Genomic DNA, 27,347 nt, shown 5'->3' on the forward strand with positions numbered 1-27,347 from the left:
ACAAAGGAATAAACCTATCTAAGGAGGCAAAAGGCCCATACTCAGAAAATTATAAGACACTGATGAAAGAAATTGAAGATAACACAGATGGAAAGATATACTATTTTCTTAGATTAGGAGAATTAATATTATTAAAGTGACAGTACTACCTACAATTGTAGATTGTAGGCAATCTACAATTCAATGTAATCCCTATCAAAATACCACTCAAGCTTCTTAATTGAGAAAGTTATAGTCCCATATTTTACAGATGCTAAGCTACCTGAAAATACTAAGAAAACCAGTTTCATATGTTCTACTTACATACATTGTATGAAGTATAGGAATGGTATAGCCATTTGAGGAAAACCACGAGATCTTCTTTGTGTAATTACAATGAAACTGTAAATTACTCTATAGTATCTCTCTCTCTCTCTCTCTCTGTTGGTTTGTATTTGCTTATAAGTAGAGGCTTAGAAATCAGGTAGTTTTAATCAATTCCCATAAGAGTAAAAGTTTGAGCAAGTAATATCCAGACATAAAAAAATAGATTGAAGGGAAGTGACGATTTCATAAATATATTCTATTTTGTTGGTAGGGAGAATTATTTTTGAAATAAATAGCCAAGGACAGAGGCAACAAGAGTAACAGGTAACAACTTGTGTATTGCTTAGTTTATACCATGCCGTGCTGACCGTACTTTACGCATTTTACCTAACTGAATCCTTAAGACACAACCCTACACATATTTTACTTAGTCTTTAAGACATAGCCCTACAATGTAGGTAATATTGTTGCCTCCGTTTTACAGATTAGGAAACTGAGATCTGGGGAGATGAAATAATTTGCCCCAGGCTACCCTCAGAGTCTAGACTAGACCTCAGGTAGTGTGGCTCTAAAATCCCCACTCTTAATCACTCTGCTGCAGTGCAATTTATAGCTAATCTAGTTAGTGTCCTAGATGTAGTTACAAACATAGGTTTTAAAAATTTGTCTGCTTTTTTTTAAGGACCAATATTTGGGGGTACAGTTGTTAAATATTGCTTTTTCCCCTAAATATATCTCTAAAGAAAAGAATATCTCCACAAGAATAATTTTGAATTTTTTTAATGCACTAAAAGAACATCCCAGAAACAGAACAGGTATTGACTTATTAACGATGAAGCACTATATAAAGAAGCCCCCTCCCCACTTAGTAAATAGGAATATAGTGTAAATAGATGTGAAAGGAGGTGAACACTTTAGGATTAAATGCAAACCCTAAAGTTGTATACAACATTCATATATGGCTTATTATCTCATAGCAATAGTATTTTCATAATGACATATTTGACATTCATATTTATTGGTAAGATGCTTTTGACTCAAAAGTTAAACAAAAACACAGAAGAGGTAGTTTAGCAAATGCAAGGTGAGAAAAAGGCTTTACCTTGCTTTGTTTTTTTCCTCAAAAATCTACAGCCATTCCTTTTTTTTCTAATTTTCTTCTGGATCATCCAGGAAGATAGTGATGCTTTTGGAAGAAGCCAATTCAAAATCCTCTAAGAACTGATTCCCCCAAGTGGACAGTGATGTTTTTTGAAACAACTGCTCTGAAAGTCACCTGGGAAGTCTCCACAGTGTTCCTCTCTGTCTTGGATAAGAAATAAATTCTGGTTCAAAGGAGACCTGTTAAGATCTGACCAGCAGTTGTAGGAATTTATTATGTTTCTCCTCCAATTCTATGCATGGTCTCATAAGATGGTAATTTCTACACTGACCTAAGAATATTGGTAGATGCTCTGTCATTGCAAGTCAGGAACTGCTTTAAATGAAAACTATGCATATTGAAGTTTGCAAAATTCTCTAGTTGACCTGTGAAACTGCATGATGAGTATTACAAGTGACTGCATGTAATTCCTCATGTTTTCAGTTGTGTTTCATAAAGTCATCACATCTTAGACTCAAAGCGAGTTTTGGCTTCTGACTGCCAGAGGCCTCCTGCTTTAGCTGTGGTGAGGAGTAGGGAAGGTCTATTGATATTCAAATTCTCTGACAGGGGTCATTTGACCCTATGTACAAACTAGCTTATCCTATCCTTACAATGAGAAATAAGCCCACAAAGAAAAGAAAAGTTAAGTTTCAAGGGGCAGAAAAACATTCATCAATTCGCAAAACTAGAACAGTCATTTACCAGACAATGGTTAGGAACCACTAGAAACAAAGTGACATAATATTAATCAGGTATGACTTGTTGCACAGAAGAAAGCATAAGTACAGTAAAGAGGTTTATGTGTAGCCCCAGCAGAGTATGTACACATCCAAGCTGCTGTGAAACTGAAGGGGAATTCCTGCAGCGAACCCCAGCTAAAAGCAGTCTCTGTGCACAAGAGTTGGAAGGTAACAGATGCTGAGAACCATGTGTGGTAACACTAAGCAGATATCCACATACCTTCATCCTTGAAAATGCAATATGAGAAATAAAGGTCACAAGTGAAATAGCACTTTGCCTGCCAAGCGCTGTCTTTCCATAAATATGCACAAGTCAGTTCTCCAGTGGGGGGGGGGGTCTGCAGCCTCACACCTCCTGCCCCTCTGTGGGACCAGGGGTGGCTCTCTCTGGGGAGCTGAGTCACACGCTGTACACTTACTTATTCCTGCTGCCACTGATGCAGGTCGCAAGCTCCCGCCTTCACAGTCTCCAGATGCAAATCAAAGCATAAATAACACAGAGACCACGCTCGTGGCTCCTCCTCTCACAATGTTACTGGGAACAGGTACTGGTCCGAGCAGCGCAAATGCAACCCACCAGTGTCCGGGAGTGGAGAGTAGCTTTGTGCACTTTTGCAAAAACAACCCCCAACCAAAAAAACAAAACAAAACAAAAAAACACCACCCTGTGTCTTTTATTTTACTGGTTAGCTCTGTCTGTAGCTAGGAAGACGCTGTGTTGCTCCTGGGCTCTTTCTATCAGCTTCTTCTTCTTCTTGTTCTTTCTCTCCTTTGCCTTTGGCGCTCTCTTCCCTACAACAGGGAGAAGAGAAAGAAATGAAGACATGTCAGAAAAGGCTCTTTCTCTAGGAAAGAAAACACAAAACATTAAGAGTTTTATACAAAGCCCATCTGGAAAACATCACCTATGGAAAAAGCAGCCTCAAAGAGAAAATTGTTCACATTAATTTTGACGGAATAATAATAATTTACTAAATTGGATATGCTGTCTCAAACAGAGACTGATCTTCCTGTTACAGGGAACTGGCATATTTAAAAACCTCCCAGCGGCCTGATCAGTCTTGCAAATATCATTCTGCCACAAAAATTCCATTTATCCCCTCCTCCTTTTAACAATGCTACCCTTTACTAGACATCTTTACATCTTTCTACTGCTCCATATGTCAGTGGGTCAAAAGAAAATAAGCATCTATCTACAGTAAATATACCAGAAGTTTCAAACGCCCCTCTCCCTACCCCCACGGGAGAAGAAAACGTCTAGCTTTTAACATTATTCCCTCAGTGTTCTCCAAAGGCCAATAAATGAAATGACATATGTAGAATACTTTACTTTCTATAAAAATTCATGAGGACATCATTTTTATGTGGTTTATGGCTTCTTATACAAATCTTCTAGGCAAGTTGGTCTTATTGAGAGCAAGAAAAATGCTTGCTTATTTCTGAAGAGCTGATAGGTGTGTGTTTTACTACCAGAAAATCACACCCTGTTATCCTATTTCCCTCTTTGCCTTAGCCACTAGGAAGCACAGACCACAGCTAAATAGTTGAGGTTTTCCTCCATCAGGAGTTTTGGGATGCAGTTTTCCCTTTGCCTCTGCTGTATTTTACTTTTTCCATCTTGTGGTATGGTTTCCAGTCTTTATAAAGTCTCAGCATTTCTTTGCAAGTATGTCTATGTAGGACTGTGAGAAAAAAGAATCAGGAATATAGGCATTTGCTTTAGGTCCTTTGAGTTCTAAGCACATAGGAATCATGGGATTTTTAGAACAGAAAAGAGCTTGAAAGTTCATCTGCATTAGAAGTTTGGTGCTATACACCTTCAAGACAGGAAGGTTCTTCCTCACAGACTAGAAAGAATCCTCCCGTCAGCTCTTCTTCCTCCTCTACCTGTCCCTACTTCCAATTTTATCATGTAGTTCACAAAACTTAAGCTTTCTCTTCCTGTGAGGTATAGCTATTAGACACCACAGTCATCAGTACCACAAATAGAACATTCCGTTCTAATCCATGCTCTCCATCCTTCCCACACATAAGAAACTCAATATTCCCAAGGTCCTTTCATTACAGGGATATAGCTGGTCAGCTTTTCAATCCAGGCAATGGAGAAGTGGCTGATATAAGACATGGAAAAGAAATATACCACAGGTTAGGAAGATAGATATGAGCCACAGGAAACCAGAGTCACAGGAGATTAAAGGAGGCCATGAGATTTTTAAGTAAGGGAGATGGTTCTCATTTCTGCTCTTTCTGATTGGAAAGGGTCTGTCTTGTTTGAGGATGGAAAAGTCTTACTCGTAAGACCCTAGATTCAATAAGTAAAACTTTGCTGAGTTCAACTTTTTATCACAAGAACAAAGATAAAAAAGAATAACTTATTTTTAATAGGACACTACAGTAAAATAATAAGAATATAAGCATGCCTCATATTAAATTATGAAGGTCCTTGAAGTTAACTTCTGGTTCTCATTAAATTCTGGCATTATGTTATAATGGCATTTTGCCAACTTAAAACGTAGTTAATCCTATCCAATGAAACTTTAGTCCAAGGCATCATTAGTCAAAGAAACTGTAAAGTTACAACTATTTAGTAACACTGTTTCTAATGATGAGACACACCTAATAAGGACAGAGAGATGAAATACTTAACATAAAATAGCATATATAAAAAGAAGTTTCACTTATAAAGTTTTATGAGGAAGGTTTTCTTAGTTCTATATTTTCTCTCAAAAAACAACCAAAAAATCCTTAGTTAAAAAAAATCATTGCTGACTACCATGTAAAAATTCAGTTTGTGTTTCATTTATTTAAAGGCTGTAGTTTCTTTTAGAAACAAAATAAAATTAAATGAAAAAATAATGCAAACATTCCTAGATTTTAAAATGTGTTTTGTTAAGATAAAAATATACTCAATATAATTTAAAGAAAATCTTTCCCAATCACCATTTCAATTCTTTGTATAAATTATGTAGTTGAATGTTAGATGTATACTCCTTCGCTAATGGCAAATCTATGCTAAGTGACTGCAAACTCTCATTTTCAAAGAAGGTTAATTTCATGTCATTTACCTAATATCAATATATTATTCTGATGTAATTGCCAATATCAAGTAGTTTTTGTGTTTGCTGGCTGATAGAACATTGTGTAATAGAAGTTCCTCAATATTTGCATAAAGCAGTTCATATTGGGACAAAAAACTCAGAAATACTTCTGAAAACTTACTTTATAGATTATATGATTTTCCCATTGGCGATAAGTTTTATGGTACTTGTTCTAACTAGAGATGTTTTGGGAGACCTTATTAAAACCCTAAAATTTTTCCTCAGATGTCTCTTTTAAATGACATCTCTGTGCTATTTGTTCACTGCTTGGTTTTGTTTTTGGTCAGCCCCACTTCTCACGTAGGATATATTTGCAAATACCAAAGGCTTAAGACGATTAGCCAAGACTTGACCATGGATAGTTCTAAATTACCTGAAAATATTTTGTGGTCCATAGTAGGTTGTTTGTACTTTAAGCCAACTCAAAGTAGTAAAATATTAAAACATAACCCTAACAGAGTATGAAAAGGGTCTTGCACACATTTTCTTCTGAACTCTACTAAGATTTTCAAATATAAAGAATTGGTAAGATTAAGGCTAACAGAAATATATATCCCTATCCTTATCTATATATTTGAAAATAAGTTATATTGGACCTACTAGTGCGCTAATTTGTTTCCACTTAACTTCTTTACATCTGTGACTACGAAATTAGACTCAGAGAATGACTTGTGTACTTTCAGATTGTTCCACATTATCAAGTACATTCACCCTGAGCATTTAAGGGCAAATATGCCAGTCACCCAAAGAGTAATTCAACCCATGGACTTAACTTTCTTACTTCTCAGTTCACAAGAGAAGATTTGGCAAATATACTGCCCAGGATGAGCAGAAAAGGTTTGAGTTTTATGAGGAGATTGTCAGCCTTCAGCTATGTCCAACTCCAATGAAAAATTCTTCATATCATTGTCCTGAGTACTTGAAGAATGCAGTGGCCTTAAATTACTATTGGGAGAATCTCTTCAAGATCAGGCAGAATCTGATCTACAGAGCAAATCTTTACAGCACTGTTATATGAATGCAAGAAGATGACTGGCCCAGATATAACAGTTTTTAAGGAAAACAATGTGGTTTAATAGAGAAAGGTCCTCTCTGAGAGGAAGGAAACCTGGTAGGTAGGCAGTCTCATAACTGAGATGTCTGGTAATACATTGTGGTTGTGACTCTCAGTTTCTACATTTATAGGATGAAGATGCTACAATTATCTTTCACTAGAAAGTCATGAGGCATCGTGTGAAAAAGTTGTGTTCCTAGGATGAAAAGATATGTAAACTATCACTAGCGAGACAAGATTATTATCAAAATGAACAAAGTTAGAAAGATGCTATCAAAGCCACACTCTAACCAACATAATGACATTGACTTGCACACATGTGGAAATGGTCCAACAGGATAACCTATCAACTCTTCTACAGGAAAAGGTGAACAGTCCCTTATGGAAATACTTGTAACATCCAGCTGTAGATTGCTTCTCTTAGAATCAGGAATAGGACAGATTATTTTGAACCAAGATATCAGGCAGACTTACAAATTACATGAAGCTGTGAAAATACTGACTCCACTGCCAATCAGACATGAATCTCATCCTTTCATAAGCTCCCCAATTCAAGGAAGGTCTTCAAATGATTTTTCCTCTCACTAGATTTAGGTAAGAGTCTTTTTATCATCGGAGCAATGGTTCTTGTACGTACATCAGTAAGGTACAGAGGCTGTCTAGGGTTCGCATTATGATTACTAAGTGCTTTGAGAAAGACTTCCTAATGGTAAATACAATGAAAGAAAATTGAAGAATAAATTCAGTAGCTGTGACTGTGGAAAAAGATAAAAGCTTCTCTCTATATATACATACACAAACACATACACATACACACACACAAAACTGAGCAAAGTAAGCTACATCATGCAAATGTAATTAACTATAGTTACCATTGTTATAGCCACAACTATGATGACAAGGCTAATCACCTGAAATGAATACCAATTTTTACTAAATTTTAATGGTAAGTCTGTGATGCTGACTTGAAACCTAGACTTCACTGTATTTATGAAATTCACCATGGAGACTTGAGAATCACCTCCAGTCATCCTTCAAAGCAGCTAAAACTGAGGACAAGGAGTCTGTAACTACTAACTCAATGAATCTTGTCATACTTCAGAGGATGTGCTGGAGGCGAAACATAAGGTTGCTTCCACATCTAAAGCCACAAGGACTGAGATGTAGACAATAAATAGTAATTGGGTTATTTCTTTTTCTCTTATGAGCAACTTTAGTTTGCCCAAGAATGAGTGAGTAGCAATAGAGATTTATTTATTTAAGAGTGATTGATAATTCTCTGGAAGAATGCCAGCTGATTCCTAAAATACTTTAAAAGCTCAAAAAATAGACAAAAGACCTAAATACAATTCATAAAGGAAATAAAATAGCTAATAAATATATTTAAAGAATCAAATCTCATAATTAAAACCTCCAACTAAGTTGAGTTGCCTCTGCAAAGATTCTTAAAAGTAAAAATATGTAAAAAGCTAGTGAGAAAATGGTAAGACAGCATCAGGATGCATTATGAGAATATAAAATTGATACAGCCTTTTTGAAGAGCCATCTGGCAATGTATACAAAAACATTAACAATATTCCTAACTTTTGACTCAGATTTAGGAATCTATCCTAGGAAATTAACCTAAAGTTGAACAGAGATTTCTGCATAGAGATGTTTACTATAATTCTGGAAAAAATTGTAAATTACCTAAATGTCTGACTACAATTTTTTATGGCCTCTTCTTTTTATGATTACAGAAATAATAAAGTTTCTTTTCAGCTATGAATTGAAGTATTTTGTATTTTAAGGCCGTGACAGTTAAATTTATTCCTAAGATTACTACTATTACTTGTCCCTAAAACTTGTCATAAATGGGTATAAGAAAAAGCCTGTAATTCAAAAGCATTCCTACTGTGGTGGTAAGCAGGTTCTTTAGTGGAGAGATCAATCACAATTGCATCTAACACAGGAAAGTTTAAGAACTACTAACCTAAATATTTTAGACATTAAGAATGGTTGTTAGCTCACAAAGCTTCTTGTACCTAGAAAGGTGTCCAAGTAGGCAAATATGATGAGCATGACTGGGATCTACCCCTCTATATTCTACATAGTCCAAGATAAAAATCTTTCCACTGTTCATAATGGTTCAGAACAACATACTGATGGTTACTTATTTACATCAGCTGGAGAGTCAGAGACAGTGAGCTAGAACGAGTAAAGCAAATGAAACTATTTGGCTCCTTTACAGAACAGAGTTCCGTAATTGACATTTTAAGTAACATCTATCTGGTTTTTCAAAAATACACTCTACTAAAAACATTTCACAGAGAGAGATCGTTGTCTTTTTAAAGGACTGGTAAATTGTTCAATAGTTGTTTGATGACTGTGATCAAATTTTCTTTGAGAAAAAAATAATCTAGAGACAAACCAATAAATGTCATAGTGTTGAAAAATAACAAGCCACCTACTAAAGAAACTTTACTGGACATCTTAAATTTCAAGTCATAACTTGAAAGTTCCAAGTGGTCACTTAGTCATTTCATCTTTATAAAAAAAAAAAGAGCATGTGCTTTCAAAATCTATACACAATCTGGAGATAGCTTACCAGTTAGCTTGTTCATCTTACAAGGCTATTGATGGAGACTGACAACCATCCAAAATAAAAAATAACTGACAAAATGGGCTTCTCTAAACATACAAACATGAAATCATTCAGAATTCAGAATACTTACTACCCATGCAGATTTATACTAATTTGTAAGCTGTAATTCAATAAGCTGATTCTGACTGTGTTACTGTTCTTTTATCTGTAAAATTTTACCATATTTTTTGTTGCAAAAAGAAGAGTACAAAATGGCTTCCTTTCCATTCCGAGGCCTCTACTCAAAGACATTTTAGTAGGCATGAGGTCTGTTGCATATTTTGCTGAAAGGAAGTCCCATTTGGTTTAAAAAATCTTGTTTCATTGTTCAAATCGATGAAAATGGAAGAGAAAAGCTAATCCTGAGGATGACCTGAACCTTTATGAATTAAGTGTATCACCACTAAGATTTCTTGCACATGGTGTTTCAAAATTTCCTCATTGTATATAGCTCTGGAGAAAATTATTGTTCTTCGGGTCTAAGATACAACTTCTATTACCAAGCCCTTACCAACCCATTTGAAGCAGTAAAGACTACAGAAAAGTAACCTAAATAATATCTTGGTTTGTTCCATACAACATTGATCACTCCAGTTGGTTTGTTTAAGTTCTTAGAAATCTGGTACCTCAAACAGGAAAGAAAAAAATAAGTTTAGACAAGATTCCATGGAGTTTAAGATAGGTGAGAATAAACAAAAAGAGGTGGTTTCAAAAATGTCTCAAGTTCTTTTCATAACTACTTCAGGTTCACTGTCAAGGACAAAGAGTTTCAGAGTAGTGAAAACTAAAATCATCCTGTCCAAAATTTCATTTGTGTGAAAAAATAAATATATAACTCTACCACAAGGGGGCAGTAATTCACTTTTACTGTAAGAGTATCTCTAGTTAAAAATATATATACAGGGGAGCTTTTAGGCTCTAACTTCTTAAATACTTTCTTTTAACCCCAACTGAAGTCGTCTTTTTTTCTTTTTAGCCAATGGTAAGCTCTGTGGTGGACTACAGAATAGGTAGCAAGATCCAAATGCTGCAAGAGGAAAAATGGAATTACATTTCTATTAAAAAGATGTTTGAAGGTAAAGGAGGCTAAGAGAAAAGAAAATAAAGATGAAATCTGCTATTCAAACGGTGAGTTAGGGGAAAAAAGCATTATTCACAAACCCAGGTTCCCATTTTCTTACGGGGAAAGTTAACATAAACTACCTGCAAAGAACAGGTCCTTTTCTCTTAGGTCTCTTATCTATAAGAATAGAGTTGTAAATCAAAAAATGATCATCATTATCTTCTGGTGCAGGGAGTGCACAAAGATTTAATATCAAGTACAAAAGCTGATTGTTAGGTGGTAACTCCTGAGCAAGGCTTCTGATCACATTGGCTTCCCAGCCTCAGGCAGTGGACCATGTTGGGGAGGGTGGAGAGACAACAAGTATACCTGACATTACTACCCTCTGCTCTAGTCCAACTCTGCTAAATGCTTTAGAAATGAAGCAAGCCAGGCACAGAGAAACCCAAGTGACCTATCCAAGTTCCTACAGCTAATTAGCAGCAGAGCTGGACTTGGAACCAGGTCTCAATATTTCTCTCCTATATAATTTTACAGCTTTAAAAGTCCCTGGATAAGAACACAGCAATAGGGCTTCCCTGGTGGCGCAGTGGTTGAGAGTCCGCCTGCCGATGCAGGGGACACGGGTTCGTGCTCCGGTCCGGGAAGATCCCACATGCCGCGGAGCGGCTGGGCCCGTGAGCCATGGCCGCTGGGCCTGCGCGTCCGGAGCCTGTGCTCCGCAACGGGAGAGGCCACAACAGTGAGAGGCCCGCGTAAGGCAAAAAAAAAAAAAAAAAAAAAAAAAAAAAAAAAAAAAAGAACACAGCAATAGAATTATTTTTCAAGAAAGACAGAAAAGTATTAGAAGACAGCTAATATTACTCTGACAGAGTTCTATGAGAAAAATCCATGGCCTCATCATAACTGAAAACCCATTATGAACTGTTAATACGGCATACGTGACAACTTACCTGTAACTTAGAGACTTTCTATAAATATACACTGCATTGAATTCATTGCTTATTCTTTTCCTTACTTTTTATCAAGATGCAATCTATAAAATTTCTTGGTGGGGTAAGTGGATTGGTGGACATTCCTGCTATGGACCATGCACTGTAAGTGCTTCATACACATTCTCATGTAATTGAACATCATCAAAAAATTTAAGCATTCAAACCGTTCTGCTAGAATGTCATGCAGCTATGCACCCTGAATTTATTCAAAATAAATAAAATTTGCAGAAAACAATCAGGCTCATTTGCCACTCTTAAATTAAGTCAGAAAAAAAATCAGGTTTTGCAGAGAAAATGATACTGATTTCATTTGATTAGGAGTGATGGGATAACCAGAGAAGAATTCCAAGTTCCTCCAAAGCTGACTTCATACTATAACGGAAGGTACCTTTTAAGATAATTCCATTTGAAAAAGATGATTTAATCCATTCGTCTTGGGCTTCAATCAATAACCATTAACTAAATGAAAAAAAAAAAGTCCAAGAAATGAAATTTAGGACTATCATCATACGGCAAGCATTTATTTAATTTGGATTCAACACAATTTGGAACTTGAAGACATACTTACAAGCAATAAGAACGTAAGTAATGGTTTCTACATGGTAGCTATGTCAGAGCATGGGTTATCAGTCCAGCCTATGGCTCACCTAAGTGGCAGGCCTTACATGAGGACAGTCAACACAGGGTGACGTGAGGGGATGCATGTTCCAGCCTCCATAACTGCATCCCCTCCTCTGTGCTCCTGTAGCACTTTGAACCTCCCTCACTAAAAAATGTACCACCTTTTATTGCAATTTTATGTGTGCTTATATTTCATGGCTACTAGTTTGTGAATAATCACAAATAGCTACAATGTAATGCCAATATGTGCCACAGAGTACTGGCTAGAGTCTTCCTAAAAATTAAGTTACAGATATTCACTCAAATTTATCTCAATTACTATGGTGAGTTAGAGCAAAGATGTCTGGGCTAGATCCGAACACTGAATGTGGTCAGGAATCAAAACCATAGGGTCTTTGTCATCCATCATCAAGCGAACTCTCTTGCTCTTCCTGGGCTCCACCTGGCTTCCGCCCTCAACTCCAGCTTACACATAGTTTATGAAGGCAGCCCTGGTCCTGAATAAACCCATGACCTTTCAGCTTACCTCCCTCTTATAACGGCGTCAGTCTCTTTTGCCTTAATTTCATATTCCCAAGAGAAGAACTCAACATGCCTTGCTCCCCCTCAGTTAAATTGCAGAGTCATGGATGCCTGGCCAGTCCATGGATAGGTCACTCCCAGGTCTAGCCTGGAGGGGTGGGTGAGTCACATGACACTGGACTAGGCAGGCATCTAGGATACATGGTTAAGAACATGGGTTTGGGGGTCAGACAGTCATAGATTCAAAGCAGAGCTCTGCCTCTCAGAAGCTAGTGACCTTGGATCAGTTACTTTTTCTAAGGCTTACTTTTCTTATTTCTGAACTAATAATATCAATGGTACCCACCTCAGCATTGCTGTAAAGGATAAAGAAAAAAAATGTGTGTCAGGTTTCAGATACTATACCTGGCACGTACCTGCTAAATCAATTCTAGCACCAGATGAGGTGGCTTGTGTGTATTATTTCTAATCCTTATGACAGCCCGCAAGGTAAGCATTATTTTCACTTTGCCGATGAGGAAATAGGTTTAGAGAAGTTAAGTAAACAGCTCAGGATCACATAGCTCGGCAGTGATTCAAACCAACATCTGGCAGATTCTAAAACCTGTACTCTTTCCACTATACTCTTTGGATCCCTTGTGCCCAGCAAAACTTCTTTGATCTCATAATCATTTAAATGGCTGCTGAACAAACAAATTAATCAGTAAATACTAGGCTGGAGGCATCAAGATCCCCACCCAGTCCCCCAGCACATCAGGGTGCTCTTGGGCCATATTAGCTCCCCAGTGGGACTGGCCTACAACCTCTATTTCTCATATTAATTATTCCTTGGGTTAAAGGCGTTCAAAGCCTCAGTTTCCTGGGGTCAAGCAACACATTTAGCGCAACTCAGTATCAACAGTGCGCCCGTGGTAAAACTCAAGGGAAGATGACACAGGATGTTTCTTTTTCAGCTGAGAGTTGGAAGAAGTTTAGACCTGTGGTTCCAAAAGCTAGTTTATGGGCCAGAGATAGTACAATCCTCCAGGGAGTTTTTTTCTTTTTTTAAATATAGGTTTCCTAGCCATACACTGACTCCTGAATGAAACCTTCAGGAGGGAAAATCCTGAATTTTTTTGCTAAGCTTCAGACATGATTCAGTGCAAAGTTAAGATACATGCAAGTCGACAGCATAAAGCTGTGCTGAAAAGGGTGTGGGCAGGAGAGAGAAAGGACTTTGGAACAGGATAAAGAAAGGAGTGCTAGGCATCCCTTCAAAATGAATGGCTTCCTCCTTCCCAACTGAGCTGACAGGTAGCTTCCGAACTGTGAAATGAAGCAAGCCTCTTTGTGTCTTGACTCCCTTCCCTAGGTTCTCTTTGTGGTGATGCCCCGAGAAAGCAGCAGAAATCAAGCTGCCTGTGTTGAGAGGAATGTACACATGAAGAAAGGGTCCCTTATCTTTTTGTTCAAGCTAGGTCACTCATGTTGTAGGTCACTCATGTTACAGCAGATTCATTTCTCCTGTGGTTATATTCCACAAACTTGCTTTACTCTAGATTCTCTAAAGAATCTCTCAATTCACTCAACAGGTTCTGTTTTGAAAGACAGTCTACTTGGTTTGCAGAAATTCTAAAGAGTTGGACAGAAAAAAAAGAAAACAAGATTATAGTTGAAAAAAATTAAAATTATTATCAAATTTGGAGCTTCTGCCTTACTAGGATACAGATCTTGCACTTCAAAAATTGGAAAAACAAAAGAAGGACCCCTTAGACCAGGTGATGCAAATACCAGAGGTATTAAAATATTATTGGTTGTATCACAGAAAGAAGGAAGCATATTACAAGTCTTTTTCCTTCTTTCAGAAAGATGCTGTGAGTTTCCTCCATGTTATTAAATCATCATCATCATCATGCTGCTGTTAGCTGTGTGCCAGGCACTAAGTGTTTTACATATGTCAACTCATTTCATACTAAAAATATTCCTATTTAATAGATACTCTCTTTGGTACCACTTTGCTGAAGAAGAACCAGAAGATCAGAGAGGTCAGGTGACCTAACATGCCACAGCCAGTAAGTAGTAGAGTTAGGATTTGAATGCAGTCTCGTCCCAAAGCTTACACTCTTATCCATTATGCTATACTTTCTCTCATCACCTTTGTGGTATAATAAATGTGATCTCCTTAGAGGGAGGAGAGGAAGAAGGAGTCAGTGTTACACTCTTCCCTTTAATCATAAACTCCCACAAACCCTGTGGATAGGTCATTCAGTCAAAGGGTTGAACCACTAAATTCATAAAATGGAGGCTGGGACCATCACTGGTTTGTTACAAGACCAAGATGATCAAGGGCATATTTTCTGTTATTCTTGCAGAACAAGGAAAATAAACAAATATTTGCCAAAATAAATAGTCTCCATCTATAAGTAAAGACCAGATAAATGTTTTGGTCACTGTAGAATCTCTGTCAACCACCCAAGTAGTAGCAATGGATTTCAATTAGAGGAAAAATATTTTACAAGGTGCTCTAAATAACATGTTCAACACACCTAATAATTATTAGAGACATCACCACTCTAAGGTTTCAAAAAGTCTGCAACCTTTGCTGGGTTTTCTTGAATCCTAATATCTTTGTGATTACCAGATATTAAAAGAGCAGAATATAGCTAATAATTATTTTTTCCACAAACATCCTACTGTTTAATAAAATGAGTTTACTTCCCCCCAACTGGAAATTGTATTTCACTCTCCAGAAAAAGTACATAGACTGTTAAACATATAATATAAACTGAAATCAAAAGAAAGTGCTAAACATCCATACACACACACACACACACACCCACATACATAATAAGTATCTGTAGTATTTCTCAAGCATTGCTCATGGTCATGTTTATATCACTATGTTCTAATCAGTTTTATTTGACTTAAGTGTTAAAGAAAAATGAGAAATGAAAAGTTTACATATAACATAAAAAGTTTTTAATGTAATGGAAATTATTTAAAATAAATCATCACTGAATCAGATATCCAAGAGGAGTCTTGCATTCCAAACTACTATAATTTCAGTAAAGACATCACCTGGAATCTGATAAGAAAAACTACATAAAAGAATATCAGTGAGCTATTACTATGTTATAGAATACATACTCTCACAGTCTGAGCAGGGCAGGTTCCAGGACCTGAGCTGAAACTTGACCTAAAAGCATCAACATGAAAATTGTTATTTTAAAAAGGACTTTGAGGAAAGACTACAGAGAATGCTTTGCCAAGAAACAAAAGAGATGTCAATGCTCACAGGATATGTGAAAATTTATCTTCTAAAATAGAACTTTTTCTACTTTTCACTATGTTGCTAATCAAAAATACATAAAATTATAGCTACAAAGCTACAATACAACCATAATAATTTCTTTATCTATTAGGGAAGTTAAAGACCGAGTTACTGAGAACAGATATGAAAAGCTTTTCTGCTTTAACATTTTTCAAAAATTAGGTAACCATTTTTCTGAAAACAGCTTAATTAGAACTCAGTTGGAAAACAAGGAATGAATTAAGAAACTTCTGGAAATCGCTTCCAATCAGTTTGATTCTAATACAAAACAGAAAAAAATATGTATGGGTGATAAATATAAGATTAATACTTATACTTTGATACTTTTTTGAAGGAATAAATATTTTTAAACTGCCTTAAATTAATGTGTTTCCAAGTCTTCTTATAGAAAAATTTAAAATTCCACCAAATAATGCCATCTAAATATATTGTTAAAAGCTAAATTGATTCTAACCTAAATCAAGTCTTTTTTTGAAAGAGAACTGCAGATATATTTTAATGACTATTTAAACTTAAATTCTGGGTCACTAAAAGTTTCAGTAGCAATGAGGTAGGCTATTCAAAATTACTGGAGACAATTTCTCTGAGGGGTGTGTGTGTGTATTCATAAATGCATGTGTATCCAAAATACATCCGCCTCCATAGACTATCTGGGCACATTAGTTGAGAGAACAGCTTACTTTCATGTAAATATATGTGTGTTTATCTTACAGCATAAAATTATATTCTTTAGGATTATGACCAACAAATTACAAGTTTCTTTTAAGATAAGACTAAAAAAATCTGGGAAATTAAAAATTATAAACTCAAACAGAGTAGCAAAATTGCTACAGTAAAAGTTTATGGTTTGGAGTCACCACTAATCAATGCTATTTTTCCGGCTCTGACAGAACATTTTGCACTGAACAGCAGAGTTTCTTTAAGCATCCAGTTTTTAAGCCATAAAATACAGGGAAATGATTCCTATTAACTAAGAGCAGAGCATGACCTAAGATCTCTCCTCCAGTTCCTGTATTTATAAATAAAATATGGAAACAACCGAAAATCTGGACAAGAGGAAGTTTTGTGGTGAGAGGAAAGAAGGGAGAGAGGAAGGAAAGAAAAGGAGGGAGACATAAATGATTAATTATTATGGCTACCACTCAACTCAAATACAAATTGGTCTAGGGGACCATTTTAGAAATATTTCCTCATTTATAAATCAATCACTGATGTCACCCAAATGACAAGGAAACATTTTCATCATGATAGGGTATGATTTTTGAAGGCTTACTATACTACTACTTGTTAGAGCTTATAAGCTGGTATAAAGATTGCTTTGTCATAGGTCCTATCCTAAGGATTTCCATTACAAAGACACCAATGAGACTGAATCATAAAGAGGTTCTAAACACATGATCCTTTGGGGAAGTTGGCATGGGAGATGTTACAAAAACAAAATGGCAACATTTGTGTCATATGCCATTTTGTTCTAAGTATTAAAGAAATACTTAAAACGTAAAAAGGCAGTATGATGACTATAGTTACTAATACTGTAGTACATACTGGAAATTTGCTAAGAGTAGATTTTGGGTGCTCTCATCCAACACACAAAAAGTAGCTACGTGAGAAGACATGTTAATTAGCTAAACTGCAGTAATCATCATGTAGATGTATATCAAATCATCATGTTGTACACATGAAATATATACAATTATTATTTAAAAACTAAAAGAAAAGAAAATGGCCATTTGATTTGGTCAATAGGATGTCATCAGTGACCTTTAAGGCAGGAGTCCAGTGATGCTGAATGCAGAGACCAGGCGGGCCGGAGTAAGTCAGAGTTGAGGGAGGGAAGACGAGAGAGTGAAGGCTCCACTACACAGCACTGTTCTGAGAGAGACAGGAGGGGCGAGCAAGGGGTTCTTCAGGATGGGGAAATCTGAGGTTATTGAAGGCTGAGGAAGAGAAGCAAACAGAGGGTGGAAATGGTTTCTTCTATGGCTACAATGTGTCTGGCCTCATTCACATTATCAAAGAGATTAAAAAGCAAAGATAAGGGATTCTCTCCAGGCAAAACTGTATTAGCGACTTATCTGGTAATATTAGATTTGAGCAATCGAAACTAATTCCTGTGTAAATCGCTCTGTCTATGGAGTGCGTGGAAATCCAGAGGCCACGGACATGTTTAATAACCCTCCTTGATTCCTAATTCCTTACTCATACTGTCATTCCTAGGTCTCTTTACAAGAGAAAGCCAAAAAATTAATGGCCTTTCCAGCAGGAAAGAATTGAATAAATGTATTCTCTGTGCCAAACTGTGATAATAAAAAGTAAATAAATAAAGTTAAAGGGAAAAAAAAGTAATATTTGAGCATAAATCCTTTTCCAAATTCATTCCACATAACTCCACAAATTGCGCATTATGTAAGTTGAGTACACTGATGAAATACTGTGGCTTTTCCATTGAATAATAAATATTTCCTAATGCCAGCAAAATTTTATTTTATAGGTAGAAATTAGATCAGTTCCCATTAAGGGTTATCTTAATGCATAATGTTGTGCGGGTAAAGAGTTTTTTCCCTAAGTGCTACTCCATGGGAATTTTATATACTATCAACTATGATTGGTATGTACCTATATATGTATACATTCAAAATTAAGTGCAACAAATTAAAATATGAAGTAGATGAAAAAAATAACAAAGTATTTACATATATGTCTGGTTTAAGTGTAAAGTAATACAACTCTTCTGAAAGGAGCTTTTCCCCTATGTTTTCTTCTAGGAATTTTATGATTGCAAGTCCTACATTTCAGTCTTTAATCCATTTTCAGTTAATTTTTGGTGATGTAAGATAAGGGTTCAAATTCATTCTTTTGCATGTGGATATTTAGTTTTCCTAAAGCCATTTATTGAAGAGACTATCCTTTCCCCATTGAGTATTCTTGGCTTCCTTGTCAAATATTAGTTGACCAGATACGTGTGGGTTTATTTCTGGACTTTTCTATTCTGTTCCGTTGATCTGTGTGTCTGCTCTTATGCCAATACCATACTGTTCAGATTGCTATAGCTTTGTAATATAGTTTGAAATCAGGAAGTGTGATGCCTCCAGCTTTGTTCTTTCTCAAGAATTGCTCTGGTTATTCGGGATCTTCTGTGGTTCCATATGAAAATTAGGATTGTTTTTCTATTTCTGTGAAAGATACTATTGGAATTTTTATAAAGATTACTCTGAATCCATAGATGGCTTTGGGTAGTATGAACATTTTAACAATATTAACTCTTCCAATCTCTGAACATGGGCTATCTTTCCATTTATTTGTGTCTTCTTCAATTTCTTTCATTAATATCTTGTATAGAACATTCACTTCCACAGTTAAATTTATTTCTAAATGTTTTTTACTGCTTTTAATGCTATTATAAATGGGATTATTTTATTTCTTTTTTTCCAGTAGGTCATTGTTAGTGTACAGAAATGCAACTGATTTTTTGTGTGTTGATTTTGTATCCTGAAACTTTACTAAATTTGTTTATAAGGTATAACAATTTTTCGGTGGAGTTTTAAATTTTTTCTGGGCACAAGATCATACCATCAGCAAACAGCCTATTTTACTTCTTCCCTTCCAATTTGGATGCCTTTTATTTCTTTTCCTTGCCTAATTGCTCTGGCTAGGAATTCCAGTAATATGTTGAACGGTAAGACTAGGCACCCTCTCAACTGCATGGTCTTTGGTGAATGCTGCAGGGGGAAGGATGTCTTCAGAGGCCACAAGGGCTTTTGGGGTTCTCAGTGGTGACTCCCAGTTCAGACGTTAGGCACCAAGGCAAGCAGCAGTAGTGGCTGGAGCCAGTGGTGTGCACACACTCAGGCTTAGGAAGCCAGCTGCAGGTAGCTGGGTAGTGGCAGGGGCCAGTTGCAAACACACACACACACACACACACACACACACACACACACACACACACACACACACACCGGTGGGAGGCAGGGCAAGCAGTAAGGGCTAAGGCCAACTGCAGTGCACTGGAAGCTGTGAGGGTGCTGGCTGTCAGTGTGTACTACCGTGGCTTCTGGTTCTGGTCTCTGGTGCACAGCAGTGGAGCCTGGCATCAGGAGTCAGGCTGGTAGCATGTGGTATATAGCTGGAGCAGCTAGCTGCAGATGAACCCAGTGGTACAGGCCAGTGACAGAAGACAGGGCCAGATCCAGGACCACATGCAGCTGTGGAGGCCTTGGGTATCAGCATGATCTTCCACTCTGTAAGACCTGGTCACAGGTGCACACATGGCAGTGGAGGTCAGATAAGCAGTGCACAGCTACACAGCTGGAGGGGTTAGCCCAGAGAGCACACACAGCAGCAAGGTCAGCTGGGGGGGCTCTGGGCTGGCATCTGGTACTCATGCAGCCACAGAGGATCCTGGGCTTTTGCTGGGGTGGGAGGGACAGGGGAGTGGGGAGGGACTTAGGAGGCTGGTGTCAGCAAACATGAATACCGGGGGGCAAAAACCCAGTGACATCTGTGGTGGCTGTGCTGGCCTTTGGTTTCTTCAGTAGTGAAAGCTGCTGTTTTCATCTGCAGGACACGTCACTGGGAGCAGTGGCTTCTTTTACTGTGTATCTGACACTGGAGCCCGTGCTCTTCTTCCTTGTCCCCACCCATCTTTACAGGTCATGTCTCAGGTTTGCTGGTCTCTGGTGGTGGTGACTGAAGTGGGTCCTTCATGTAATACTCCAAAAGGCTGGGGAAGCTGGTCATTCATCTCACTCTTCCTCTCCCTGTGAGGCAAACTCTTTCCAGCTGGGGAGTTTTCCTTGGTGCCAAGAATGCAGCCTTGGGGGATAGGATGATGGAGGTGAAAGGAAATGTTCTTCCTTCTCTTTTTGTGTGGTTATTCTCAGGTTTTTTTGTTCCACTAGGTTGCTGAAGTTTCTCAAGTGGATTCCAGAGCTCTCCCAGAGCTGTTTTTGTTTGTGGATAGCTGTCTAATTATTGATTTTTGTGGAGGGATGGGGGCTGGGGATCTCCTACTCTGCTATCTTGGTGAAGTCAGAGATAATTCTCTACTTTATAAACTGAATGGTAAGGTACAGGGATGATTTTATCATTGTTCTTTAAACAGTAAATATAAATTACATGTACTTTTTAGTAAGTATAATATTTCTTTAAAAAATACAAAATCACTGTAAAATATCCGCTCCCAAAATAGAAAAACAACTCCCAGAAATAACCATAGTTAACCAAAGGTATGTGTGTGTGTGTGTGTGTGTATATATATATATCTATATAGATATATCTATATAGATATATATATACACACACACACACACATCCTGTAAACAAAAGTGTTACTGTATCATAAATGCTAATCAACTACTTGGTTTCTTAAGATATTCTGCAACGTTTTTTCAAGAAATGAATACACTGGCATTATACTTAATAATTGTTGTATATTGAAGTATATTTCTCTCCTTTCAAAACAGTAATCTTCATTATCTGAATCTAATTCATTCCTGAAAACATGCTGGATGGCAAATTTTTGGTTAATGGAGGCTTGTCTTCCACTTCAAAAATGGAAAAAGTAATTTATTTCCAGTTTATGAAAATATCCTAACTAATTTACCAGAATATCACTAAAATCCTTGAAAACGTCTATGTAATAGTCCAACCAAGGCTTTCTGAATTAAAAAAGAAATTTAAATAACCTAATTACCTGTTTAATAAAATTCAATAATCTTGGATAGATGTGTTTGTGTTAACCAAGCAATGATACTGTAAAGTACTGGAAGCCTTCTATATTGGGAAGTAAAGTAAGCAGTGAAAAACACTATAGTGTGTGACCCCAAGATAGCTGCCATCATTTTCTTCCTTACTTGTATGCGTATGCCACACTTCATCCACAGGAGGAGTCTGTTCCTCCACTCCCTTTGAATCTGGACTGGCCTTAGCAGCTTGCAAGACAGAGGTAATATTCTGGAACTTCTTTCATTAGAAGCATTGCATCTCCATTCTGGGTCCACCATCCTGTGAGGAAACCCAAGCTGATCATGTGGAGAGGCTATGTGAATAGAGAGACAACAGCCAGCACCAACTGTTCCAACATGCCAGCCCAGGAGCCAAATATGGGAGTAAAGAAGCCTACATATGGGTCCACCTTCAGCAGTCACTTGACACAACAGAATGAGTGCCCCCAAGTGAGGCCCTCCCAGCCACAACCTGTCCACTCTTGGATTGATGCAAAATGATAATGAAATTCTTGATTTTAAGCTACTAAATTTTGGAATGTTTGTCACTAGTTAATAGAGAAATGCAAATCAAAACTACAATGAGGTATCACCTCACACCAGTCAGAATGGCCATCATCAAAAAATCCACAAACAGAGGGTGGAGTCAAGATGGTGTAATAGGAGGACGTGGAATTCATGTCTTCTCACAAGTAGGGCACCTACCAGGCACCAGTGGGGGACCATGGACGCCTAAGGGGATGGGAGGAACCACCAGTGACCAGATTGCAGGATCTTGGTTCCCAGGCCAGAGTTCGGGCCAAAGCTCCTGTGGTGGGAGCTCTGAGTCCAAACCGCTGGAATAACAGAGAACCTCAGACCCCAGGGAATATCAATCAGAGTGAGGCCTCCCAGAGGTCCTCATCTCAGCACCAAGACCCAGCTCTATCAAACTGCTTCCAAACTCCAGTGCTGGACATCTCAGGCCAAAGAACCAGGAAGACAGAAATACAGCACCACCCATCAAAAAAAGAAAAAAATAAATAAAATGACAAAATAATTTGTTACAGACAAAGGAGGAAGGTAAAAGCCTACAAGACCAAATAAATGAAGATGAAATAGGCACCGACCTGAAAAATAATTCAGAGTAATGTTAGTAAAGATGATCAAAAATCTCAGAAACAGAATGGAGAAAATACAGGAAACATTTAACAAGGATCTAGAAGGACTAAAGAGCAAACAAACAGTGATGAACAACACAATTACTGAAGTTAAGAATACTCTAGAAGGAATCAATAACAGAATAACTGAGACAGAAGAATGGATAAGTGAGCTGGAAGTTAAAAAGGTGGAAATAACTGCCAGGGAGAAGAATAAAGAAAACAGAATGAAAAGATGGAGGACAGTTTCAGAGACCTCTGGGACAACATTAAACACAACAACATTCGAATTATAGGGGTCCCAGAAGAAGAAGAGAAAAAGAAAGGGTCTGAGAAAATATTTGAAGAGATTATAGTCAAAAACTTCCCTAACACGGGAAAGGAAATAGTCAATCAAGTCCAGGAAGGCGAGAGTGTACCATACAGGATACACCCAAAGAGAAACACGCCGAGACACATATGAATGAAACTATCAAAAATTAAATACAAAGAAAAATATTGAAAGCAGCAAGGGAAAAGCAACAAGTAACATACAAGGGAATCCCCATAAGGTTATCAGGGATTTTTCAGCAGAAACTCTGCAAGCCAGAAAGGTGTGTCAGGACATATTTAAAGTGATGAAAGGGAAAAACCTACAACCAAGATTATTCTACCCAGCAAGGATCTCATTCAGATTCAATGGAGAAATTAAAAACTTTACAGATAAGCAAAAGCTAAGAGAATTCAGAACCACCAAACCAGCTTTACAACAAATGCTAAAGGAACTTCACTAAGGAGGAAACACAAGACAAGGAAAAGACCTACAATAACAAACCCAAAACAATTAAGAAAATGGTAATAGGAAAATACATATAGATAATTAACTTAAATGTAAATGGATTAAATGCTCCAACCAAAAGACACAGACTGGTTGAATGGATACAAAAACAAGACCCATACATATGCTGTCTACAAGAGACCCACTTCAGACCTAGGGACACATACAGACAAAGTGAGGGGATAGAAAAAGATATTCCATGCAAATGGAAATCAAAAGAAAGCTGGAGTAGCAATTCTCATATCAGACAAAATAGACTATAAATTAAAGACTATTACAAGAGACAAAGAAGGACATTACATAATGATCAAGGGATCAACCCAAGAAGAAGATATAACAATTATAAATATTTATGCACCCAACAGAGGAGCACCTCAATACAAAAGGCAAATGCTAACAGCTGTAAAAGGGGAAATCGACAGTAACACAATAATAATAGGGGACTTTAACACCCCATTTACACCAATGGACAAATCATCCAAAATGAAAATAAAGGAAACACAAGCTTTAAATGACACAGTAGACCAGATTGCCTTAATTGATATTTATAGGACATTCCATCCAAAAACAACAGAATACACTTTCTTCTCAAGTGCTCAGAGAACATTCTCCAGGATAGACCATTTCTTGAGTCACAAATCAAGCCTTGGTAAATTTAAGAAAATTAAAATCATATCAAGTATCTTTTCCAACCACAACACTATGAGACTAAATATCAATTACAGGAAAAAGCTGTAAAAATTACAAACACGTGGAGGCTAAACAATATGCTACCAAGTAACCAAGAGATCACTGAAGAAATCAAAGAGGAAATCAAAAAATACCTAGAAACAAATGACAATGAAAACACGATGACCCAAAACCTACGGAATGCAGCAAAAGCAGTTTTAAGAGGGAAGTTTACAGTAATATGATCCTACCTCAGGAAACAAGAAATATCTCAAATAAACAACTTAAACTTACACCTAAATCAATCATAGAGAGAACAACAACAACAACAAAAAGCCGAAAGTTAGCAGAAGGAAAGAAATCATAAAGATCAGATCAGAAATAAATGAAAAAGAAATGAAAAAAACAGTAGCAAAGATCAATAAAAGTAAAAGCAGGTTCTTTGAGAAGATAAACGAAATTGATAAACCATTAGCCAGACTCATCAAGAAAAAAAGGAAGAAGACTCAAATCAACAGAATTAGAAATGAAAAAGGAGAAGTAACAACTGACACTGCAGAAATACAAACGATCATGAGAGATTACTACAAGCAACTACATGCCAATAAAATGGACAACCTGGAAGAAATGGACAAATTCTTAGAAAAGCACAATCTTCTGAGACTGAACCAGAAAGAAATAGAAAACATAAACAGACCAATCAGAAGCACTGAAATTGAAACTGTGATTAAAAATCTTCCAACAAACAAAAGCCCAGGACCGAATGGCTTCACAGGCGAATTGTATGCAACATTTAGAGAAGAGCTAACACCTATCCTTAAACTCTTCCAAAATATAGTGGAGGGAGGAATACTCCCAAACTCATTCTGTGAGGCCACCATCACCCTGATACCAAAATCAGACAAAGATGTCAGAAAGAAAACTACAGGCCAATATCACTGATGAACATTGATGCAAAAATCCTCAACAAAATACTAGCAAACAGAATCCAACAGCACATTAAAAGGATCATACACCATGATCAAGTGGGGTTTATCCCAGGAATGCAAGGATTCTTCAATATATACAAATCAATCAATGTGATACACCATATTAACAAATCAAGGAATAAAAACCATATGATCATCTCAATAGATGAAGAAAAAGCTTTTGACTAAATTCAACACCCATTTATGATAAAAACTCTCCAGAAAGTAGGCATAGAGGGAACCACCTACCTCAACATAATAAAGGCTGTATATGACAAACCCACAGCCAACATCGTTCTCAATGGTGAAAAACTGAAACCATTTCCTCTAAGATCAGGAACAAGACAAGGTTGCCCACTCTCACCACTATTATTCGACATAGTTCTGGAAGTTTTAGCCACAGCAATCAGAGAAGAATAAGAAATAAAAGGAATCCAAGTCAGAAAAGAAGAAGTAAAACTGTCACTGTTTGCAGATGACATGATACTCTACATAGAGAATCCTAAAGATGCCACCAGAAAACTAACAGAGCTAATCAATGAATTTGGTAGAGTAGCAGGATACAAAATTAATGCACAGAAATCTCTGGCATTCCTATACACTAATGATGAGAAATCTGAAAGCGAAATTAAGGAAACACTCCCATTTACCACTGCAAGAAAAAGAATAAAATACCTAGCAATAAACCTACCTAAGGAGACAAAAGACCTATATGCAGAAAACTATAAAACACTGATGAAAGAAATTAAAGATGATACAGACAGATGGAGAGATACACCATGTTCTTGGATTGGAAGAATCAACATTGTGAAAATGACTGTACTACCCAAAGCAATCTACAGTTTCAAATCTCTATCAAACTACCAATGGCATTTTTTGCAGAACTAGAACAAAAAAATTTCACAATTTGTATGGAAACACAAAAGACCCCGAATAGCCAAAGCAATCTTGAGAAAGAAAAATGGAGCTGGAAGAATCAGGCTCCCAGACTATACTCTAGACTAAACTACAAAGCTACAGTAACCTGACAGTATGGTACTGGCACAAAAACCAGAAATATAGATCAATGGAACAGGATAGAAAGCCCAGAGATAAACCCATGCACATATGGTCACCTTATCTTTGATAAAGGAGGCAAGAGTATACAATGGAGAAAAGACAGCCTCTTCAATAAGTGGTGCCGGGAAAACTGGACAGCTACATGTAAAAGAATGAAATTAGAACACTGCCTAACACCATACACAAAAATAAACTCAAAATGGATTAAAGACCTAAATGTAAGGCCAGACACTATACAACTCTTAGAGGAAAACATAGGCAGAACACTATGACGTAAATCACAGCAAGATCCTTTTTGCCCCACCTCCTAGAGAAATGGAAATAATACCAAAAGTAAACAAATGGGACCTAATGACACTTAAAAGCTTTTGCACAGCAAAGGAAACCATACACAAGACAAAAAGACAACCCTCAGAATGGGAGAAAATATTTGCAAACAAAGCAACTGACAAAGGATTAATCTCCAAAATATACAAGCAGCTCATGCAGCTCAATATCAGAAAAACAAACAACCCTATCCAAAAATGGGCAGAAGACCTAAATAGACATTTTTCCAAAGAAGATATACAGATTGCCAACAAACACATGAAAGAATGCTCAACACCAGTAATCATTAGAGAAATGCAAATCAAAACTACAATGAGGTATCACCTCACATCAGTCAGAATGGACATCATCAAAAAATCTACAAACAATAAATGCTGGAGAGGGCGTGAAGAAAAGGGAACCCTCTTGCACTGTTGGTGGGAATGTAAATTGATACAGCCACTATGGAGAACAGTATGGAGTTTCCTTAAAAAACTAAAAATAGAACTACCATATGACCCAGGAATCCCACTACTGGCCATATACCCTGAGAAAACCATAATTCAAAAAGAGTCATGTACCACAATGTTCACTGCAGCTCTACTTACAATACCGGGACATGGAATCAACCTAAGTGTCCACTGACAGATGAATGGATAAAGAAGATGTGGCAAATATATACAATGCAGTATTACTCAGCCATGAAAATAAACGAATCTGAGTTATTTGTAGTGAGGTGGATGGACTTAGAGTCTGTCATACAGAGTGAAGTAAGTCAGAAAGAGGAAAACAAATACCGTATGCGAACATACATATATGGAATCTAAAAAAAAAAAAAAAAAAGGTTCTGATGAACCTAGGGGCAGGACAGGAATAAAGACACGCACGTAGAGAATGACCTTGAGGACATGGGGAGGGGCATGGGTAAGCTGGGACGAAGTAAGAGGGTAGCACTGACATATATACACTACCAAATGTAATATAGTTAGTGGGAAGCAGCCGCATAGCACAGGGAGATCAGCTTGGTGCTTTGCGTCCACCTAGAGGGATGGGATAAGGAGGGTGGGAGGGAGATGCAAGAGGGAGGGGATATGGGGGTGTACATATGCATATAGCTGATTCACTTTGTTATACAGCAGAAACTAACACAACACTGTAAAGCAATTATACTCCAATAAAGATGTTATAAA

General features: G+C 37.1%; 1 protein-coding gene across 3 annotated transcripts in view; it reads right to left on the minus strand.

Moving 5' to 3' along the window:
- Window positions 1-2,869: 2,869 nt before the first annotated feature.
- RSPO2 (R-spondin 2) overlaps window positions 2,870-27,347 on the minus strand; it is a gene marked incomplete at both ends in the record, with an annotated part of 156,388 nt that continues 131,910 nt past the window's right edge. For all 3 annotated transcript variants that reach the window (XM_079722409.1, XM_079722408.1, XM_079722407.1), the window contains one exon: window positions 2,870-2,982. In XM_079722409.1, the coding sequence (XP_079578535.1) occupies window positions 2,870-2,982 (113 nt within the window). The remainder of the gene's footprint in view (window positions 2,983-27,347) is intronic.

This window comes from Hyperoodon ampullatus, assembly GCF_949752795.1.
Source record: "Hyperoodon ampullatus genome assembly, chromosome: 17".
NCBI classification, from domain to species: domain Eukaryota; kingdom Metazoa; phylum Chordata; class Mammalia; order Artiodactyla; family Ziphiidae; genus Hyperoodon; species Hyperoodon ampullatus.